At 34.3% G+C, this 23,552-nt stretch overlaps 2 protein-coding genes across 3 annotated transcripts; both read left to right on the plus strand.

Moving 5' to 3' along the window:
* Positions 1-4,504: 4,504 nt before the first annotated feature.
* Positions 4,505-13,923, plus strand: LOC123315305 (putative glycine-rich cell wall structural protein 1). 2 transcript variants are annotated; one of them, XM_044900953.1, is made up of 2 exons: positions 4,505-4,595; positions 13,277-13,923. In XM_044900953.1, the coding sequence occupies exons 1-2, from the start codon at positions 4,542-4,544 to the stop codon at positions 13,766-13,768; spliced, it is 546 nt and encodes a 181-aa protein (XP_044756888.1). In that variant the 5' UTR covers positions 4,505-4,541; the 3' UTR covers positions 13,769-13,923. The 2 variants fall into 2 exon arrangements, with proteins under 2 accessions (XP_044756888.1, XP_044756889.1); XM_044900954.1 differs by lacking the exon at positions 4,505-4,595 and adding an exon at positions 10,632-10,912.
* A 6,249-nt stretch (positions 13,924-20,172) lies between these two features.
* On the plus strand, positions 20,173-20,842 carry LOC123315485 (immediate early response 3-interacting protein 1). Its single transcript, XM_044901188.1, has 3 exons — positions 20,173-20,361; positions 20,545-20,649; positions 20,703-20,842. The coding sequence occupies exons 1-3, from the start codon at positions 20,271-20,273 to the stop codon at positions 20,756-20,758; spliced, it is 252 nt and encodes an 83-aa protein (XP_044757123.1). The 5' UTR covers positions 20,173-20,270; the 3' UTR covers positions 20,759-20,842.
* The last annotated feature ends 2,710 nt before the right edge of the window (positions 20,843-23,552 follow it).

Genomic DNA, 23,552 nt, shown 5'->3' on the forward strand with positions numbered 1-23,552 from the left:
AAGGTCATCTTTAGAATAATTTATCTTCCAGAAAACTTACCGTAGATCTAAACGTGATACATATTCTGAAAGAGCAACTCTTCTAGTAACAAATCTGAGAATTTCATCCATTTCAGCACAACCGTTCGATCTTGAGGAAGTTTTAACTGAACCCAACTTTTTGGGAATTTTTCGAATCATCTTTAGAGTAATTTATCTTCCAGGAAAACCATCGTAGATCTAAACGTGATATATATTCTGAAAGAGCAACTCTTCTAGTAACAAATCTGAGAATTTCATCCATTTTGGCACAACCGTTCGATCTTGAGGAAGTTTCAATTGACCCCATCTTTTTGGGAATTTTCGAAGGTCATCTTTAGAGTAATTTATCTTCCAGAAAACTTATCGTAGATCCAAACGTGATACATATTCTGAAAGAGCAACTCTTCTAGTAACAAATCTGAGAATTTTATCCATTTCCGCATATCCGTTCGGTCTTGACGAATTGTCAAGTGGAATTCGCAATATTTGAAAAATGCCATTTCCTAGATGGAAATCTCAACGAAGGGAGATAGGCTTTCGAAACGGCTGGCATGCTGGCAATAGATTCAGCGTGTTCGAAAACCTATATTTTCATACCAAAATTTCAAATATCCGGCCCAGTTTAGGAGAAAATATTTTTTTTTTCCACTTTTCATTTTCGAGTTGACTTCGAAGAGCTCTCTGGAGTGCAATTCTCTATTGAATCATCAACTGTTTGGTTTTCTAGAGTCTTCAGAACAAATTCTATGCACTCCATATACTAAGGCAGTAATAGAACATCCTGATTTTTAGATAGAGTAGAAAATAGGTCATGTTAGGGGGTCTAACCCCTTGCTCATTCTTGACAGCAAAGGTCAAGGTCAACTTAAGAGTAGCGTATCTTCCAGGAAAATTATCGTAGATCTTAATGTGATACATATATTCTAAAAGAGCAAATCTTCTAGAACTCTCGCAATTTTATCGAGCTCTGCGCAGTGGCGGTTCCAGAAGAGATTTTGGGGTGAGGGCATAATTGTATATTTGAAATTCTATAAGGTGTTTGTTGATATGAAATAAATAGGTTTATCTTTATAATTGTTATATAAGCCTTATTCTTATTTGAGGAGAAAAATAAAATTTTTCGATATTCAAATAAATATTTCTCTCAAGTTCCATGGGGACCATGGCCTACCACCACTGGAACTGCCCTTGTCTCTAATAACATTCATCGATCACAAGTATGAACTATAATCGTCAATGTCGCGACCACGGATTAAAGTTGTTAACATACTTATAGGCATAATTTTGACGCCTTAACTAGAGGTAGTTATACTTTGTAAAACATAACAGTAGTAGATGGAGGCGAAATTACTTTAATAGCTTGTTTTGGAGCTGGGGATTATTTCGAACAAAAATTGCTTGGAAGTTAAAGCAGTGAATATTTCTGATAGCATATTTTCGAATTGTCAAAATCATTCCTTAAGTACATAGGGACACACTGATAATAAACACTATAACCTCCTGGGTGCTCAACCCAAAAGTTCCAGTAAAATCGAGGTAGGCCTTTGAGGAAAAGAACGATCCGATTGAGGTTGAGGAATGTACACACGTCGATCGAATAGTGAAATGCTTCCTACTTCATTTTCTACTCAAACAGTCGTAGTCCATCATCTTACGATACTTACGTATTGAATGATGGGAATGTGGAAATGAACATTGAATCCCAATTGAAGAGGCGAATTCTTGTGAGGATATATCTCGTATAACCATCAGTCACTTTCCTCGACTCTCGTCTATCTCCTGAAATAGCTATACCATCGATTGACCCGTGACCTTTGAACTCTTCGGCGCAAAACGTTCCCTTCACTTGCTTTACCTTCCGTGGCGATCAATGATTTCTAAATTTTTTTTCGCTGAATTTTCGGAGGCAGGGATACCCCCGTTGGAAAATGGGTTTGGTGTTTATCTTTATGGTTATTCGATAGTATAATTACTATTCATTTACGATTCTGGATTTGGTTTTCATCAAGATATCCATTCCTCTTTTCTTGTTTAATTGAAGTGAGAATACGTGAACTCAACTCTTTGCGTTGTATAATGTTTAGTTAGGTTTCCGATTATTGTAATACCCCAGCCCAGAACGTATTGAGACAGGTCATACAGGGTGTCGCAGAGTTGGTGATTCACCTTCGTATTCTATGGTCAAAAATATTAGCAGGCCTAGAGATAATTATTTTTAGAGAAATGTTTCTCGACAGGGCTACAGCCCTTCAAACGTACTAACACTGATGTAGTTTCAGGCATTAAGTAAGAAGATTCATGCCGAATTTCATGATTTTATATACGGTAGTTTCGTAGAAAATAAATAAAATCTATCTTCAGGGCTCTACCTCTGGAAGGTTTTCTGTTATATTATTCCAACTCCCCTCTATATTTCTTATGGTAAAATATGGTTATGGGGTATAGACTAGTGTCATATACAGGAGGCACATTCAGAACAAAAGGGAATGAATTATAAAGTGCTCAATCTTCATTTAATTTTGAAAAAAACGCATGGACTCCTTCCCTCGTAGATTGTGGTACCTATTTTAACCCCGAAGGCATCAAAATATTCGATATGAGATGATAGTTTCGAGCGTACTGGTACTCATCAGTTCGCCGAACGCACAATGCTTTCGTGGTGAAACAATGCTCTTTTCCTACCAGCTTTTCGAAAGTATTACTTTCCACACGCATTGACGTTTGGAAAGCAGTACTTTTCCTAAATCGTGCGCATAAAAGCCTTGCTATTCACTGTTCCTAACTTATGTGAAAAGTGCTTTTTTCGCACTCGTCAGCTTGACCGTTGCGGAAAAATATCACTTTCCACACTTCTTAGGAAAATAATTATTTCCGTCTATAGCCAATGTTTCTTGGTTGCTTACGAAATTCAGTTATTGAAATTTTACCATATTTCGACTACTGGAGCTTTGAAACTTTTCGGCTCTTATTTTTTCACTAAATCAATTCCTACTATGTGAAATTAGATGCAGCAAAACTACAGTACTTCTTCTATAGAAATGAAAGAGAAAATCTTTGAAGTTTGAATTCTGCTTATCCATTTCTGTATTGGGAGAAGATGTGAGGCAAAAATTTGAATACAAGTCGAGAAATATCATGCTACTCATTCGAAATATGGATTGAATTTTATGTTTCGGGTAAATAAAGATGTACAATTTTGAGATATGAACATTTGTAAAAAAAATTGATTTTTTTCGTATGATAATATGTAGGGACTCCATTTTAAGGATGTATATCGTATTAACCCTTCACCCTATTTGAATTTAAAAGGTAAAGGTTGCTGCACAGAAGGGTTTAGATGTTATGAGGTTCTTATTTCATAAGATGTTCCCTATAGAACACACTAACTTGTCGTTAGTGTGTATCTGTCCTGTTTTCCCTTCAATGAACCTAGAAGTAATTTTCACAAATAGCAGATTTCCCATTAAAAAAGAACAGAATTTTCCATTTTTGATACACCAATTCATATTTAGTTGCTATTTTCACTAAAAACCCTTTTCTTTTTTTATAAGAGAAATAATCAATCAAACCAGAGACCATGCACATCGTTAGGACACAAGAATAACAGTGAATAAAATTCGTATCTTTTTCGAGATTACGTAATGAGTTATTACCCTTGAGACACTTGATTGGATGCATTGAAAAAGTAGAATATCCTGCAGCATTCTCAATATCCACGGAATCCTATATGTATTGTGTTTCTGAATACATATTGCGCCATACCTATGGATGTTTATCTGGTGGAAGTTCAACTAATAATTATACATTTACCTAATTTTTTTCTTCTGTGGCAACTTCAATTTCTAGTGGAAATAATATTGGCTAACAGAGAATGAGTTATGTTGCTCTCACTTTTTCCATCTGCAATTTATGATTCTCCCAATCCCACCGTTCGGATTACAGCAATAGGTAATATTGGAATGGATAATACCACATTTTAAAATTGGCCAGCTTTGGAAAAAATACCGAGATCAAAAATTTTAAAATACGTGCATTTTTGCTGATTTAATTGTTAATTCATGTAAATATTTCGAAGATTCATGGACTTATTGGGTAAGGTCTACGTCCGTGTAAAATTAAAACAATCTACAAGTTTAACTGTATGTTCCAATAAAAATCAGCTCCCTGTTTATAATCAATTCAAGGTTTGAATTTCAAGTTACTTATTCTTTTACGAACCATGATAAGCATTATTATGTACTATTGAAAAGTCTAACTTCTAACAGCACTGCTTGTATATAAAGTGTCGTATTAATTTTATTACCAAGTTGTTAAAATGATATTGCGCTATATGGATTCATCTATCGCCAATTTACGATTCGTCCAACGCAATCTTTTTAGACTCATTTTGAGAACGGGGTCACTGCATGATATTGCCTATATGGAACTGCGCTATATTGGCCACTGACTGTGCATTCTAACATAAACTTAGTACTCGAAAATATGTTCACTATTTGACGGTGATTTACTTGCTATTCATAATGAGTCCTTGCGAAGTACATGAATGGTTATTGCTACAACCGATCAACCCACAGGTTTGTTCGTTTTTTCATTCGGATAATGATACAAGATTAACTTCTTGTTTTTATCTGTGAAACACTAGATGATTGCTCGTTTGGATATACAGTCGTCATTTCCAATGAAAAAATGTGGATTTCATCGAGTTCCTGATAATATTTATTGGATGGTGTTTCTTCAACTTTAATCAATAATCATTGGAGAATTGTGTTTCACATCCAGTGGCGGTTCTAGTAGTGATTTTCGGAGGGGGTGGGGGCATAATTCTATACTTTGGTGTTTGTTGTAAGGTGTTTGAACCCATCTTTTCGGGAACTTTTGACTCACGCACCTCCAGAAAAATCACCGTAGATCAAAATGCATGTTCTAAAAGAATGCCTGTAATTATGTCCAAAAAAATCCCTGGTAATGATAATGATAATATAAACTGTATTTGTATATAGCGTGAGTTTTTGACTCGTACAAATCTTTCAACAGTAGATTCTTGAGGTCAAAGGAAATACTTCTGTTTTATACAATTTTTTTCCGAATCGGCTCGGTTTAAAAGATACAGGCTGTTGAAAATCCATGAAAAATGATATTTTTAATTCTATCCACGTCTTCCAGTTTTCTCATTATGACCATTACGTAGGTACCATAAAAATACCAAAAATTCAAAAAACCCAAGTCTTCAAACTAAGTTGGACGCTATCTAGGTAATGATAGATGAAGGTTTTGTAAATTAAAAGTATTCTTCGTATTTTCTCGTAAAATGTGCCGTTTTCGAGTAATGTGATGTTCAAATACTTAAAAGTGTCTGTAAAGTTTGAAAAATTGGGTACTTTGGCTGAATACAACTCTGTTCCACTTCTGATCCACAGATGTGTGGTTTGTTTTCACAGGGGTGGCACAGCTCATCATGAAAACTTAAAATGGCTATATCTTTTTATCAGGGCCGAATAGAAAAAGATGGTATAGGAAAAAAGTGTTTCTTTTGATCTCAAGAATCTACTGTTGAAATATTTGTACGAATCAAACTCACCCTGTATAAGACAGTTTGGGCTTTTCAGTGAACTTTACATGAATACAGAAATAATGTTTTTTTCGATGTGTCTATGAACAATAATGAAATGTTTGCATTTTCATTTACCTCAATATGGAAATTAAAGTCGAATCAATTTATACGGTTGGATTCTTCGCTAAGAAGAACACGGAGAGTTTATGCCCATGTCGGAAACCCCGGTAATAATGGGCAAACGTGCGTGAAATGGTAAAAGTACGGTTTTGCATTGAACAAAATCATTCATTGTTTCCAGTGGGAACATCGGACTCATGTGAATTAACGACATAGGAGAAACTGAGACTTGCGTAACGAGAAGTGGGTTATTTTACTGTTAAGTAAGTGATACTGATGAAGAAATTATGTTTCGAGGGGAAAAGATGAACTTGAGTGGATTCCTCTTTTCTGCAATTGTTTGAAATCCCGAAAAATTCCATCCAAGTTCTTGGAATCACGTAATATTACTTTCAGGACTAAAGTTCGGTTAGGAGAAGTCTATTATTTCGTTCAAAAGGGAATGGATGTATGTACACTCATCCTAGCCACAATTAACAGCTCATTTGATACTTTATTTCCAACAATCACAATGGAATTCGAACACTTGAAAACTTTTCCTCTTGAAAACATTCTAGGGAACTTTTCTCCGGAAAATATCATAGATTTAAGGTATTTTAGTTTTCGAAGCCAATGATATCTTGATATTGATTCAATAAATCGATTTCTAAGCATTCTTTCATTCATATGTAGCTTGCCCCTTACCTTTATTCCGCAAAATTCAACACTTCCAGTAATTCTCACGAACAATGAAAGAAAAAATGTCACATCGTCATAACTTTCTTTTCTGAATGTAATAAAGATAAATCGCGGGGGATATAAAGTAAAAACCAACAGGATACACTGAAAGATCGATCGAATAACAGAGCGTTCTACATTTACAGAATTTAGTGTCAGCATCGGCGTTCAAACCCACGTGATAAAGTCCCAGAATCTTCACCTCTTTCTGAAAAAGCATTTATAAGTATCAAATTTAGAATTTAAAAATATCTACCACGGTATGAATAAGGACTCATTAAACAATGTTATTTGGGTAAATATTGACAACAGATAACATGTAGGTAACAGTCCAATCACCGTTTCTTTGAATAAAATTAGTGGGTCAGTATACGGAAGACATAAAAATGTAGGTGGATTAATAAATACATTCTCATCTCGAATCTTTCTCCCAATAGACGGCTACTTGTGTAACAGTACTGATATTGTAATTTTGTAAATTAATTCCAATGCTTTTATCTATGCAATCACAAGCCATTTGCAATCCAAATGAGATGAATATTATGCTGAGTTAATTGCTAATATGGAGACACAGATTTTGGAAGAATATCTCATCTCGTGATCGTGAATTGTAGACTATTTGTCCAAATTAGAAGAATTCTCACGAATTGGATTGTGAATCCACCGGTAATTTGATATGAACCAATGAATTATGGAAATTGAAGTCGAAACGCTTCGTGCGTTCATTAGTTCTAGAGGGAAACGCTGCAAATTGTATAATTTGTGCCAATTTTTGCTAAAAACAATTTTTTCCAGCAAAAAAGATATATCTTGTGTACAATTCTCAGTTAACTTTTTGGGACGAAATTTTTGAGATAACACCTAATGCTTGACATAATATTCTTACTGCATGTTTTTCTACATTAGTATAAGAAGCGATAATAAATATACCAATAAATATTTTTTATGGACACCATTTCGAAAATTCAAAATATTCAGGGTGACTTCAATAAATTCAAAATACCACAAACTCTTGTGGAGGATTTTCCAATCGTCATAGACTAAATCCTTGAATATTTCGAATTTTCTAAGAAAGCATCAGGACTTGATATCATTGGAAACTTGATTTGCAACTTCCAAAACTGAAGAAACCTATAATGTGATCATAAATAATGTGAGAATTTGAGGAACCCGTTTTTCTTGCTTCAAAATCAATCCATCGCGTGTTTTAATGTGAAAACCTTCGATTACCTAGGTACTCGATGATCATTGGCGACAAAAAGGTATTCGGAAATTTCAAATGAATATGACACGAGTTATGTGCGAGAAAGTTCAATGCATCTATACTAATAAATAATAATAGATTTCCTTTCAAGTAGGAGATGTTCCGGTAGTAAAAGTAATCGGACAACAAAATGTCAATATACTAATTAGCATTTCATTTAGGATAACGCACATGTCAAGTACATATTTATGATTTAGTTAATTGAACCATTCAAGGCATACGCTTCTTCTGATTACTGAAACTGTGTAATATCGACGTTTTTTCATTTAAGTGTATGGACAGAAGTGTATCCCCAAAAAAGTTCAGGTCATTTTCGTTCAACCGTTTTTCAATTTTTCTTCAAATACTGTTATTGATTTTGGTCATTGAGTTATCTCCCCATCATGAGAATGAATACATTGAAGATTGGAATTCGGTTGTCAACTTTATTCTCTTCATCAGTATAATTATAATTAAAGGAATTGAAGTCAAGTGTTGACTTGACGAACTGTGTTTGTGTTATAATCACCGAACTATTTGATATATCGACCAAGATAGTCGAGGACCTATTGATACTTGGTTAACCGGTTCTATGATCAAATGAAAATTAAGAAGTTTACTTTAGTCATATTATTTTTTTCAAAGTAAACATTCAACACGATAAAGAGAGCTTGAGATTTCATGTCACGATCTGTTATCCTTTCTCGAAACAATAAATCTTCTGCTTGAAATGAGAGTGAAATGGAGCAATACATGCACTCCTGAAAAATAAGTCCATTATTATTTTTCTCACCGAAATAACATCCAACTTTTCCGTAATTAGATTTTTTCATTCGTTGCCACTGACTCATCTTGTGCAATATTAATTGTTTGTTTGATTGTAGTAAGAGTTCATGATTTATTCATATTCACATCGTCTTGTGCACGTTTGGAATACATTTCTTTTCCGGTGAGAATTTTTTTATCTCGAGATGGAGATCTAGTTCAACTTTGATCAGAACTGTACATGAGATCATTTTTGGAATTATTGGTCACACAATGAAAAGCGGAAATGCTTCAGATGGGAGAGAAATTTTCACTTCCAGATTGATTTGTCATAACAACTCATTCAAGAATGAATTTTTTCGAGTCTATAATACAAAATTATTTTTGTTTATTGTGAGGCACTCACTTGCAAGGTATATTTCGATTTCATACGTGGTGGAAAATAAACACAAAATACCTATGTGTTCTTTCTCCTCATCGTGATTTTACCGCACTCGTTTCAAAGAACAAGTGGGTTATCACTTTGCCAAAATGGTCAAATTGAGATTTGCCCACTCCAGCTTCGAAAAGAAAAGAACTAAGAGTTCGAAATTTTCAGTGCAAGATTGTTCGTTAACTGTGAGCCATTTTATTCTGAAAACTAGTAAAATGTGGATTTTTTTTAAAACTGTTTTTCTGTTATAACTTTACATGCCTGTGTTGTATAGTTTTTCCCCTAGCACATTTGGAGAGCCCTTGAAAAATACCTACATCACATTTTGATTTTGCATAATGGATGAGTCATAAATCTACCACTGTATAATTTTTGGCAGTTATAGGCAAGGCATTTTCAATATTTTCTCTCCATATTCAATAAAATACCGATAAAATTGAATTGAAGCTCAGTATAGGTAATTGTTGAGTACCGATACAAAAAAGAATTGTGCAAAAGTTGGTGGTAATCGTTTCGTTGAAAAAAATTCCATTAAATTGACTATTCCCCAGATCACCCCAAAATTTCCAAGAACCTGTATATTAGAGCCAGGTATTTTTCAACTGGATCGGATCTGTAGATTTGGATATAGTGGGCAGATAAGCTCCTGATTCACTTCGGTACTTTTCACAGATATTGACATGAGATGTCAACTTTATTTAAAGTAGAAGGCGATAAGTGGGTTTCACAGATCATTAATGAGATAATACTGCCAATAAATGTTTAATGTATGTTGAAGAGTACGTTATTGCTCGTTATAATAATTTTTGTGGAGAAGGTAATCGATTGTACCTGAATTCCTGAAGCTAGCAAAGGTACTTAAATTGCTGCATAAGTTATCGGAAATATAAATATTGAGTCGTATGCATAAAGAAGAGTATTTGCTTTTACTATAATACTATCTTTGTCAGTTGCTTATAAAATGTATAATTTCCTTTCAATTAACTAAAGTGAAAGCATTTACTACTTCTTTATGCATATGGCCCATTATGTACCTAATTTGTTAATCCTAGGAAATTCATATTTCTGAATAAACTCTAAAATCGATAGGATTTGGAAGAAATTTCTAAGAAATCTTGATCTTGTGTTTATCTGCCTAGTAACACAAATACTTATAATAAACAAATACTTATTCTCACGTTTTTCATGAGGTTCCATATAAATTTCACCTTTTCACCCTCAGTTCGAGTTCTAGCGGTGTAGCAGCTATTACTAGTACCTCAGTATAGGAAGTAAATGGTTTTACAAATTCCATACATACATTCTAAGTACCTAAATACAATCCTTGGTAAACACATCCTGGTAAAAAAAAATCAGCTCCTTAGACTGATTCTATTTCATGATAAATCATAGATTAATTCAATACAAAGGTTACTTTCAACCCTTAGCCATGTGATTATGCTTCTGTACAGGTTTTTCGTTTTTTTTCAACTATATTCTCTTCTGAATATTTTTTTCATCTTCACTTCTCAGTAGGGTGAAAACCTGATTATTTGGGTTTTTCTGTTCATAAATTCGCAAATGAAACATCTTAGATGGAAAATTTCTATAGGTTTTTTATACATACAGTTGAATTTTATCCTAATATAGTTCTTGGGTGGTTCGAAATTTTCGTTTCCATCACTGACAATTATTATAAAGCGGAATTGGTCAATCGGGTCTTTACCAATAACATCCAATACATCAATCACAGCCATAGTACGGTATATTGAAGAGAATCTAGAGTGGCATGAACTACTGGCTGCAAGTAACACTCTTGACCGTCACTTTTTATTCTAATGAAAAAGCCATTCTTCAAAGTGACCTTATTTCCGATCGTTGTCGAAATTCGGTAACTCATTGCCTTCGAGCGAATATCGTCGGAATACAGAGCTGTATGTGTGAAAGTAAAGATGCCATCATCATCCTCTGAAGAAGAATATTCCCACCCTCCTTCATTACTATAAAACTCTCCGATGATCTGTCAGAAGGCACAGTCACCATCTGACCAGTCAACACAAGCATCATGAACAGATTTTCCGTGGTAAGTGGTGATCAAAACTATCTACAGGGTGTTTTGTGCTTATCGCGAGTTATCAAAGTGTCATCGACAACCATCCGCCCTCTGGACTATATACCTACCGATTTGGTGCTAACTTTAAGTGAATTTCCAACAGCTCGTGATTCTCGAACACAAGAACAGAAAACAGATGAAAAAAAGCGGTAGAAAATATATCACCAAGAATCCTCGACATTTTTCTTGAAAAATTTTCTAATTTAAATTTTCTAAATTACACATTCATTCGGTGGAAAAAATTCGACCAATATCCAAGAGTTTAAATTAACATTCAGTTATTTTGTTCATATTTTTCATTTCGTTTTTTCTTATAGCTATTTTGAATTTTTGGTGAATTTCATGATGGGTTGATTTATTGGACTCTCATGATGAGTTATAAATTTCTTTTTTGTCCTTCCAAAAACATAATTGCTAAATTAGTGTCTGAATCCCTCACTTTAGGTATAATCATTTTCGAGTCTTGAATTTCAGGGAATTAAGATGATTGCCATAGGATTAGGACAAATAAAGTTTTACACATACATTTTATAGGTCCATAAAAAATTCTGAGCCTCTTATGAACAATTTGAATTTGAAGTAAACAATTTTGGACCCAAACTCATCACTTCAAAATCGTTTTTAACAGGTTTTGTTTTGAATCTCACCCTAATTTCAAAGGAATTAATTTCAATTCAACTTCTACTCAATCTCCAAACTAATGTGATGTTTTCAGTAAAAATATTTTCTTTGAAGAATCATTCCAATTCGTTTTGTCGTATCTTATTCGGTTCGCTAAATGTAAGCGTCATTTGACCTCTAAAACTCTTGCAGAAAGTTTAAGGCTGAGTGGCATCATGAAACCCAGTTTCTTTGATACCACAATTCACGACCGAGTTTAACTTTCCCGTTTGACTAGATCCAAGTTCAATGCTCACAGTTATATTTTGGTCGCCTGCAATATGATAAGAACTTTCAGAAAGGGTATATCCTATTTTTTGTTAGGACACTTTGGAATTCTGAGTACCTACCTATATTCCATACTCAACATATAATTAATTTTTAGTATATTCAATATAAAAACTGGTCTCAGAGAACTCAAAAGCTATTTCTAACTTCGCAATATCCGATTTTTCACAATCCCAAAACGTAGGTAGTTACATTATGCACCTAAAACAGTTTTCTCAACTGCTCCACAAACAATATGCTGATAATCCGTAAAACAAACACTTTCTCTTCTATTACGAGTAGGAAGCTTTCAACTAGGTTGGTTCGACGAGTGATAATTATGTTATTTTGTAAGATTACTTGAGGGTGCTCATCGTGTTCACTAACCGACACTTTCGTTTCATAAAACAACTATACGAGATCATGCATCAGTATCACTCTTATGGAAACGATTGACCCAAGTTATAATCGTTTATATTTTGAAGCCGGAAAGATAGAATTGAAGGAACAACTTCATCGTCGTTCCTTGCAGTAGCCTGGTATAAATATTTATTTTCAATATTTGCTGGTAAATATTGAATCGTTCAACATTTGTGTAGCGAGCGTGTTAACTCTCGATCTCAATAAACTTTTTTTACAAATCAGCTTTCTCAATTACGATTTTTATGGTTTGGAACGTTTTAATTAATCAAAACGGTTATAATCGTTTCTGGATTTCCCAGATTTTTCCTCAATAAGTGGAACGAATGACTAATTGATTTATCATATTTATATTTTCATTATGCCTCTAAATGCCAAGCTGAAGAACCCAAGCAGTTTAAGATTTCTTTTGCGTGACAAGGTGACTAATTCACAATATCCTTTCCAACGAAAACAAGTGTAGGAAAGTTTTTACTCCTTCATTACGCTAATCTAGATTTCCTTATGTAACTTATTTGGTCAGTATTCCCATTTGGCAACATAGAAAATCTCTTTGATGATTAAGCATTTCCACTTGAGAAACAACACCTCAGATGGTACTTTCTAAGATGTTTCCTAATACATTTGCCTTCATTGCCCAGTTTATTATAGAAATACGAGTTCACTTTACCAAATGCGCGGAATGCAGTTATTTCTTCAAGAGATTATGCAACTTGCGGTTGATGATCATCAATTAAATTCAGAGCCACGATGGCTGCTATTGAGATTAGTTCCACTTACATAAATTGTTATTACTGAATTTGAAATTCATATTTCGTTACCAATTTCAAATTTTATCAGTCGATATGAGTCACTCGTATTCTACTAGGCTTGCCTTGGGGATTGACAATTTATTTATGAGCAAGATGGTGGTTTTCAAAGTGGTTGAAACCATTAACCAAACTTTAGGTTTCCTTGAGCTTCATTTTGATATGTTTTTTGTTCCAGGCCCTAGCTTTCGCCCTGGCGGCTGTAGTCGTAGCCGAGCCCCCATCTGGTTACAATTACAACAGACCGTCTGGTGGCGGTGGATTCGGGGGTGGTCTAGGAGGCGGTCTCAGCGGAGGTGGCGGGTACACAGCCGTGTCCTCCGGTTACCAAACTAGCGAAGGAGCCTCAGTAGACCCAGCTTTGTTGGAACAAGTCAGACAGATCCTTCTCAAAGAAGAACAGAACACCCAATCTGTCGGAGGCGGTATCGGTGGAGGTTTCGGAGGTGGCATCAGCAGCTCTTACGGAGCCCCATCTCAGCAATACGGTGTACCATCCTCCTCGTACGGTGTACCAAGTTACAACACCAGAGTAGTAGGCATCGATCTTGAGGGAATCAAACAGGCCATCCAGGTAGCTCAATACAACCAAGTTTCTCAAGCCCCTGGATTCTCAGGATACCCAAGCGGCCCCTCAAGACCATCTGGTTCCTATGGAGCCCCCTACTAAGCTCTAGGAGCTACAGAACTGAAGTCAGTTAAGAATAACATCTTCATCCATTACACGGGTCATGATGCATGAAATGATGCATTTCAATCATTTTATTTTTGTATAAAGCTTTTCGTAGGTTATGTTTTGTAAAAAAAAATACATTTGTCACCGTATTCTGCTTTTCATTTTACCATTTATAGCTATGTTTGCGACATCCCATGTTGCTGTTACCTAGCATCTGAACATTGCTCTCGAAAAGAGCTGGGAACTTGAAACTTGCAGGGTAGGTTAAGGGTCCGAAATCCTTTCTATGGTTTCGGAGTTAGAGGCACCCAAAAAATTTTCCAACTCAGTGAGTTCTATCCCCAGAAAATGAAAAACAAATCCGAAGAAATCTTATCACAAAACTTTAGGGCTAATCAGATCTTGAGTAGTGAATAGAGCTTTTTTCGATTATTTTCGTCATGTTCAATCGGGAATCCTTTGGTGGGCGCTCCCATTTAGACATTATCAAAGTCAAACATTTTCACTCAAATATTCAAGTGGCTTTTAGTTGCATCGAATGGAAAGTCACAAAATATCTCCTGAAAATGATTATTGAAAGTTGTTTTCATTCATCAGCATACAACCAGTCGAACCTGGTGCGTTTTAAGGGGTTATCTCGAACGTTATGTCAACAATATTCGATGTTGAAACACTCCTTTAGGCTCGATGGCTCCTGATTTACCCGAATGAAGTATATCATCAGTTCACCCTTCGCGATAGAATGATCGGATGTCACGAACGTTTCTACATTCCGATGACGCTAATTAACATCATTAATTTGACCGTTGCTATACATGGTGAAAGAATATTCTCCACCCTGGCTGCTTTAGAGGCTTTCCTCGAAATAATCTTTTGTTTGAAGACGACAGACTGCTCCTGATTCGCGTAAATGAAAGAAATAAGGCATATTATAAAAGACAAGGAGCACAGAGGGTGGCCTCTAGCCCTGTATATTTAATGAGGAAGCGATATCATACTACCCATTTGAGGCCCATATGAGATGGACAACGGCGAGAGTCTATAGGTAATAACCAAAAGACTCCTATGGATATTGCCGGTTTGTCAGTACCAATGGCGGTATCCTTCCGATGAGGCGGTTAGGTAGTTGAGCTAAAGATCCAAGTGATCACAGCCAAGTAGCTAAGTCAAGCTGTCCTCATACAATAATGATAGAGATTATCTATATCTGTATTCCAAGTATTACAATCCTTCTTCACTGAAATTAACATTCACATGTTTTTGAGTTTCATACCAACAAAAATCAAGTGAATGTAAAAAGCCTAACAACAGATTGGTAAAAGGGCTTGATACTGATGGCTACCCTTGAGAAAAAAGAGCGTTTGATTGAAATGATGTAACAGTCATAACCTCTTATATGGCTTTAAAATATATATATATATATATATAAATTTCACTGATTGATATTTATCGGCCTGATCAAATGCGAATATCTTCTAAATTATTCCATATCCTTTAGAAATGAAAAATTCCTTATGAAAATGTTTCTTTATTTTCTGATGTTTATCCAAATATGGAAATTGTTAACATTAGCAACTTTCAAGTCGCCGCGCATCGATCATTATTATGATTATCATTGCACATAATTTTCAACAGCATTCAGAGATATACCAAATGCAAAATAATTTCACTTCGAAATGAAAGAAGATGTACGATTCACTTGTTCCACGGTATTGAATGAGGTTAATCGAGTTCGCCTGAGGAGTTCTTTCGGCACTATTCCTGCTCATATACGCCATATGCATAATTCAGATTCGAATTATTCCGTCCAGTAATTAAGCCTTTCTTCGGAGGTAATTATACATTTTATTCGTCGTCGATTGTTATCTCCGAAAGAAGTGTCGAATTGTGATGCGTCGTGCTGAATACTGAACAGCGAATTTTTTTGATTAATATGATACGAATCATCACGAAACGTTTGCACTTGCTGGAGATAATTCCAAACCAACACCAAAAAGGGGTGTTTTTTTAATTGGAAGAATTTTTTTAATTGGAAGAATTTTTTTGATAGTTATAGGTAGCAATAGGTAAATGACTGAAATGTAAAAAATGGAAAACTAGCTCTTACTTAAAGACTCTGAATTACATGATTTTCACTTGCCACTTCAAGTATTTCGCTGTCATAATACAGGGTAGTGCAGGAGTGTGCAGGTTGGCGAGTTTCGTAGTGTCTGTAGTTGGGGCAGGTAGGTGCTGAAGGGCTCTTTGTGTTCCTTAGGTCTTTAAACATCGTTCAGACCATCGATAGATTTGCCTTTTACCTAGAGCCCCCAAGTAGGTACCTCATTTCGATCATAAATTCGTTCTTTAAAAACCACGCACGTTCGAAACATGTAATCCTAACAACATGATACATAATGCATAAGAGAACAATCAAGGAAACGCCGCCATAAAACGATTATATCCAGATTGCGACTTTCCTCGAAGGATCCAAGGAATAGCTAATTCTAAACCTATTTGAGAATCATAAGCTTCCTTCGAGCAGAGTTCACTTTTACCATTCGTGTAAAGCGTAACAAAGCTCGCACGTAGACGATTCAGCAATTATGGGATTTCTATTTATCGGTCAGCAGAGTGCAAAGTCACAAGAGGAGAAAGGAACCGTGAAGTGGGTCGAAGATGCTTCCGGCATGGACAGTATCAGAAACTGAGTGAGTTTATGGTCGAGCTGTACGAAATGAGAGGTTTGATACATGCAGCATCCGAGTTGAATCTTGCCATCAAGATTTTCATGCAGGACCCTCCATGTGAATTATTTGTTTAGGATCAAATTCAACAAACATTCATAATAGTGAACACTATTCACTATCAGATTAGAGCAACTGGAGGAGAAAAGACACTATGCAGATATTAATTTGGCGCCGTAACAGGGATTCGATATCAACATTTTCTCTCGAGATACGATGCTGACTCGTATATTTGGATCCATTTTAGTCCATACAGTAGTATAGTTCAGAATGAATGGAAAATCCTTAAACACTTCATAGAAGATCTACCGGCTGATCTGAGAAAAGTACAAAAAAAAATTTATCCACCGCGGAAATTTCTTTTTTTCAAAATAATGATAATAAACCTTACTTTTCTGGGTACCACGGTTATAAACGAATTAAAAAAAATAATCAGTTTTTTCCTGGTAAAAATATACTTTGTGGAATATAACAATAGATATTCACAAAAACATATGAATAGCTCTTGTCATTATTTGGGAAAAAATCACTCGAAGTTTCATTATGAAATGTTATGATGGATAGATCATTTCAATTGAAAATCTTCCTTATCTCTTGAAATTGTTTCATGAAATCATTGAGTATTTACTCAAAAAAATTTGATTGAGCACATTTCGAGATTCCTATGGAATTCTACTTGTTAATCACAGGTAACTGACATTGTGGCCCAGTAAAAACCTGTAGATATAGGGGACAGGGTTGAAAAGAAACCGAATCGATGATAAAAAGTTTGTTAATTCTCTAGCTCCAATTTCACCTGGAAATGAATCCATCAGACAATATTAGTCTGACATAATCTATAATCACCTACCGTGATGTTAATAGACATTTCCGTATGGGAGATATAACATAACAAAAGTACAGTGTCAACATTTTTATAGATGTCACAACTATACACAATGTTTATACAATTCAATTTCACCAGAGGTATACTTATTTGTTCAGGCTACTGTATATTAGATGTTATGGGACACCCACGCATCGGAAGGTTTGAATTCCGTGATTTATTGTATATTATCTCTAATAGGATTAACGTCTTTAGGAGAAGGTGATATTCTGCAGAAGATTATCATTTAATGATATTTTTTTTGCTCTTAAGTATGCAGATTATCCTTGGAAATAAACTTCGTCGTATATTTTTCGATTTAAAATAAGAGATAATGAAAAATTCATCAATTCTGCCATTATTCAAATCGTTTTTTTTTTTCAGGCTTTCTGGATTTTTGGTCCATTATATAATTAAATGTATAGAAACTGAGATTCTTTTAGTTGGAAGATTTTTTTTCAATAATTATCAATGTATATTTAAAATTCCAATATGCAAAGCTGCATTATGCAATCTTTTTTTGAATTTCTTGTCTACAAAATTATTTTTTTTTGAAATAATGAAATCAATAGTTTCTTTCTTTCAAAATAATTACTGTCGAGCCCTTAATATGTCCATCTGTATTTGAATTCATTTTTATATTATTCTTTTTTTGGTTGAGCTTTCTCAAATGAGGAACATTGCTTCCTATTCTTGAATGAGAATCAAAATTCCACCTTTCAGTTGAAAAATATGTCTCGGAAAACACCCGAGACTATTTGCTCGAACCAACAAGAATCGTAGTCAAGAATCAAAATCGATCTGGACCACTAAAAGACAAATGTCTAGTCAATAGAATAAGATGCTTATTCCTCAGTGTTGATATTGAAGAAGAGTGTCTGAGATTCTGAGAATCCAAACTGTTCTTTTCAGTGTTAGGGCGAATAGCAAAATCCTTGAAAATTATCAAACCTAACGAGGTGATTTCTAATATTATACAATTTTTCCTTAGACAACTTGACTAGTTTTACGTGCTGCTTTAATCACTCATAAAATTGATAATATCGAATCCTCGTGCATAAGCGTAGTTAACAGTCTTGTCTAAGTAACTGTAGTTTTTATGCGAATACAAAATCGAGAAAGTGATCATCTCTAGCAAGGTGCACTATTCTCGCCATTATGTATGACCAAGTCATACGCTGTAATTCCACCAGAGGCTGCATTTCAGATTCAATTATATTTTAGATTTCTCCTAATCGTTATTGCTTTTATCGAACCCATAGTTTATCTTTATGTTTTCTTCTTCGATCAACGATACACGAATGCATTTTTCGATTGAAGTAGGTAGGTAATTAAATTTTACAAACTTGGAGCAAATATAAACCAAACCTTAGGCGATTTCTACCCACAGAATGTGCCCAAAATGGATATAGTTAGTTGGGGTTATACAGAAAACGAAAGTATATTGATTCCAAAAGGGTATTTTTATTCGGTTAACGTGAGCAGAAGGAGCAATCAGAGTGATTAGATAAACCTAAACGAATCTTCGGAAATGGATTATTAAGAGCAAATTTCCATTTCGTTCGTGATTGGAAAGTACCAGCGAGGTAACCGCTGGCAATTCTTCGGGTATTTAATTGATGTTTCTTCTTGATTTACCCGTCAAAGCGGAACAAAGCCAGATCAAAGATGCCGCATCATGCTCCATGCTCTACTGTTCGAATACGTTCGATCCAGATATGAATGCAGGTATGTGGATCTTCTATACCAATGTTGCAATCTACTCATAAAAAGTGACAGACGTTGGAGAGATTTCGAAAGATAATGGAATATCCATACTCGATCTCTTCGGTGATTTATGTCGATAAGTAGGTTTCGTGATTTTTTTTCGTTCAAGGACCGTTATACTTATAAGATGAACTATAACTCTTACAAGTTAAACGATGGTAATCAATAATTCTCCAATTGAGAAATATTGGAATGCCATATATTAAAAAATATTTGAATCTTTGTTTTGGTCATCTGTGAAAAACCAATTAAACTTGACACTCGAACGTTTAGTAGTAATAGAAGTATATTTTCAATCAATAAATAAATAGAAGAATGACTATATTGATATTATTCTTCAGCTGGAGAACCTACACGAATGATACTTAGTCGCTAGGAAAGGAATAAAAATAAATGAGAGTGCCTTTGTGAATAACATAGTATTATTTCATTTTATTCTTTCCAAATTTCCTTTAAATATGGAGCATGCAATTTCATCATATACTACCTATTTTCGTATGTTATTTGCTTCAATTAAATATTAATGTGTTCAGCATATGAACAAAATTGTGCAATCATTTCGATATGAACGGAAACTTGCCTGCATGACATCTATACAAATTTAAAATTCCGTCAACTTGATCTGGACTGTTCACATTTTGGAAGATTTCATTTGGTATTGAACGTTAATTATTTTGTTTGAAATGTCGGAACTATGTTCACACGATGAACTGAATTGTTGGATGCATTTTTATCTATGAAAAATTTGTTGCGGTACATGAAAATGTAAAGAAACGTTATTTTGATACATAAGTATTATGAGTTGTAGTTGTACTGGCTTGTGTCACTAGATGTACCAAGAACATAGATGGCTTCCAGGATTCGAACATTTTTCAAATCAATTTCCAATATAATTCTTGAAAATACTTCAAATAATAATTATTCATTATACAAAAATTGAAGTTTTTCGAAGTAATTGTTAAATCATTGATCTGGTGGTGCCATCTATGTCACTTCCAGCGAAATACCAAAATATAGGCATCTAGTCAAAATCAAAATCTTCACTTGTCAAAACATTGAAATTGAGGTTATGTTAGCGGTCCTTTCATGGAAATTTCATGAGAATACTACATGATTTTCAGTTTTTAGGCAATAAAAGATGGCATTCACTCTATGGACCCTTTTTGAGGCATCATTACTTGTTCTAAATGCTATTTGTATATTACACGAAGAACGATTTCTGGTGAAAAGTGAGTGCTAATGACGTGGAATCCTTACTTAACGAGTATTCAAATTGGAATTTCTTAATTGAAAATGAATCGAGTTAGCTCTTCTTTCGCTTGAGATCTCAGGATATTCATTATTATAAAAACCAATAACCCATCTTAGTTCTTCATTTTTAGTATGATTTATTTGGGGTTTTTCGATTTTAGTTGGATGGAGTTCTAAGAGCCCCGGAGTGCACGGATTTGGAGAAAGACCTGGTGCCAAGGCCCAAATATTGAATTTAATACATTCCATAAGAACCGTTGCTAGAAGTAAGTGTCTTGTCGATAATAAAGTAGTAAGAAATTAATATTTGTCTTTACAGTTCCGCTGATTCTACTGAACATACTGACAATACTGTTCAAATTGATATTAGGGTAACTAAACATAATTTTTTGTAAGTTATTGTTCATATCATGTTTATAAATATTGTGTCATTCGTTTAAATAAATAATTTCATATTTATCTTTAGTCAATTGTAACACAATCCATGACTCCTCGGTAAGAACTAGTATTCAAGAAGAAACTGGAGCCACGACAATACCAGGTGGCCAAAAAGCTGCTTTCAGCTTTCTTCAAATATTGAATTGATGTGTCCGATACCTGATGAAAACCCATATGATTTTCACAAAATGAGATTTTAAACCACGACAATACCAGGTGGCCAAAGAACTGGTTTCAGCTTTCTTCAAATATTGAATTGATGAAAATACTTGGGTTTTCATCAATGGGTATTTTCAATTTTTTTAATAACATATTGAGAAACTGAATTGGCTGGGGTATGGAAAATAACTAGTTAAATAGAACCATAATACCAGGAATAATAGTCTTTTCTTCCATGAATTTTTATAATTAAAAATTTTATAATTCAATGACATATTCGAATATAGAAATGGTGAATGCGCCCGCTGTCAACATCGAATTTAACTTTAATTTGACTTTTTTTACAATAAAAGTTGAATACACCTGGTTCTTTGGTGAACATTTGCATACATATCTGCATTTTAATGTGTTGTTACTTTGAAATCAACATAATCGCGAAATAATTAAATAGTTATTGAACGGGTGTTTATATTCATTGCCTGATGACTATTTTTCAACCTTCCACTTGTTGCATTCAGATTGGAACATCTGCAGTTTGAAACCATCGTGTGGCAATATTCAATTTTATTCGGCATATTCCTTAAGATGCATCCATGAATAGTGACATCACCTACATTGACTCACTACGACATTTTTATAAGTGACTCATCTTAAAATTTTGTTGATAGTTTCATGCAGTTTTAATTATATCATCGAGCAAAGGTGGTCCAGTAATGATTCATTTCAAAATTAATACCTTCAAGTAAAAATGATGTACATGGCTCATCCAGGTCACTTTATTTCAATATTGGATTCATAATGAATGATAAGGGTTACGAAATTGCGAGACATTTTTCAGGATAGATGAGTACTTAAGTACCTACTGATGATTTTTCTGTAAACATGTGAATCCATGCTTCAATAGAGCAATGAGTGTTTTTTATCTAAGATCTTTTATTATGTGTTAAAGAATCAAAATCTTTAGATCATCGATGCATGCACCGAATTGGTATTGAAACGGAAAATTGCATCTACAATAAAAAAGTGGATGTAGGAGTCTATTCATATTGATTGCACGATATGTGCATGCCTTGAATTCCATGGCAATTTAACAATGCATTAATAAATTCGTCATGGTCCTCTATCTGCTCGTCAATTCCACGTATTGGAGCAATATTCCATGTGAAATTAATATTCAGATTGTCATTCATCTACAGGTATAGTACAATTATTTTTTCCAAAATACATGCATCTTCACGAATGTCCTGATTGATTTTCATGAAGTAATTTTTGAATTGAAATAATAATATATTTTGAATTGAAATAATAATATACTAATTTATACCGATTAAAACATCGTCTTCGTCTTTATCAAATAATTATTGATCTACCTTCCGAATATTTTTTCAATATCAGTATTATCAGTAATACTGATAGACTGCTTTGTGTTCTGAGTACTTTCTTCTTTCCATTCTTTCTGAAGTAGGAAATAATTCCATTTGTTAACTAGGTAGATATTTACAAGATATACTGTGGTATACATACATGGGTATAGTAGGTTATTCAGCAGGCAGGAACTGGATACGCCACTGTATCGTTTCAAGGGTAAGGTCGTTTCTAAACAAGGGGTAGACAACCCTCCGGAAGGGGAACCACATGAACAAGTCTGTACGAAAAGTTCAATGCTCTAAATTATCTTAGGGGAAACATTTTCCGATACTGAATTTGGTATTTGTTATTTTACTCGAAAACTGGCTCAAGTTCAGAAGGTATACTTTGCTTGTATATGTCAAAAAGGCTCAATCATATTTTTCAATAACGAAAAATAAGTGCGAGAAAATAATGATTTATTTCAGTTATGATAGGATAGGGGATAGGACTAGAACTGTGTAGAGGTCATGTTCATTATTGGAGTATAACAGAAATTGGCAGAAATTGGTTTCAAATAAACTGAAAAAAAATCAGAATATTAATCTTTTAATACACCATAAACTTTCATAAATTGAATCAAGTGAGATATTGATTTCTAAATTCTCATCAACATGTGAATACACTGATTACCTATAGTAGAGTTATCTGGATCTGCCCAGTACTTAAAACCGCCTAAGTAAACGGTTTTAGGTACACTGGGCAGATCCAGATAACTCTACTATATCATATTGAAGAAGTGATCATCAGGATTTTATAACTTAAGTTATTGGCAATTCCGAGTGAAATTCATCGAAAATTTTCTTTTCTTCAGTATCACATTTATAACCAACCAGAAATTCGGAAATAATAATATAATAATAATAATAATTTATTTGCAGAAATCATAAGTACATGCTCCACAAATAAGGAATATTCCCACAAAGGCTTTGCCTGTCTGTGGGGTGAACTGTCAAACTAAATTCCCTTTCACAAGCAATGCAAAAAAAAACACACAAAAAAAAAACAGGGTATCATAGGTATCACACAAATAAAAAAAATCATTATTTCAAGCATACTGGGGGGCCAAATCCAAAATGCAATAGGTGTTCATTCAATTAAATTTGAATAGGCTAGATATTATGTGCCTAGGTTGGTCCATCAAAAAGAGCTTCACCTTTCTCTT

Source organism: Coccinella septempunctata, chromosome 6, assembly GCF_907165205.1.
Source record: "Coccinella septempunctata chromosome 6, icCocSept1.1, whole genome shotgun sequence".
NCBI lineage: Eukaryota > Metazoa > Arthropoda > Insecta > Coleoptera > Coccinellidae > Coccinella > Coccinella septempunctata.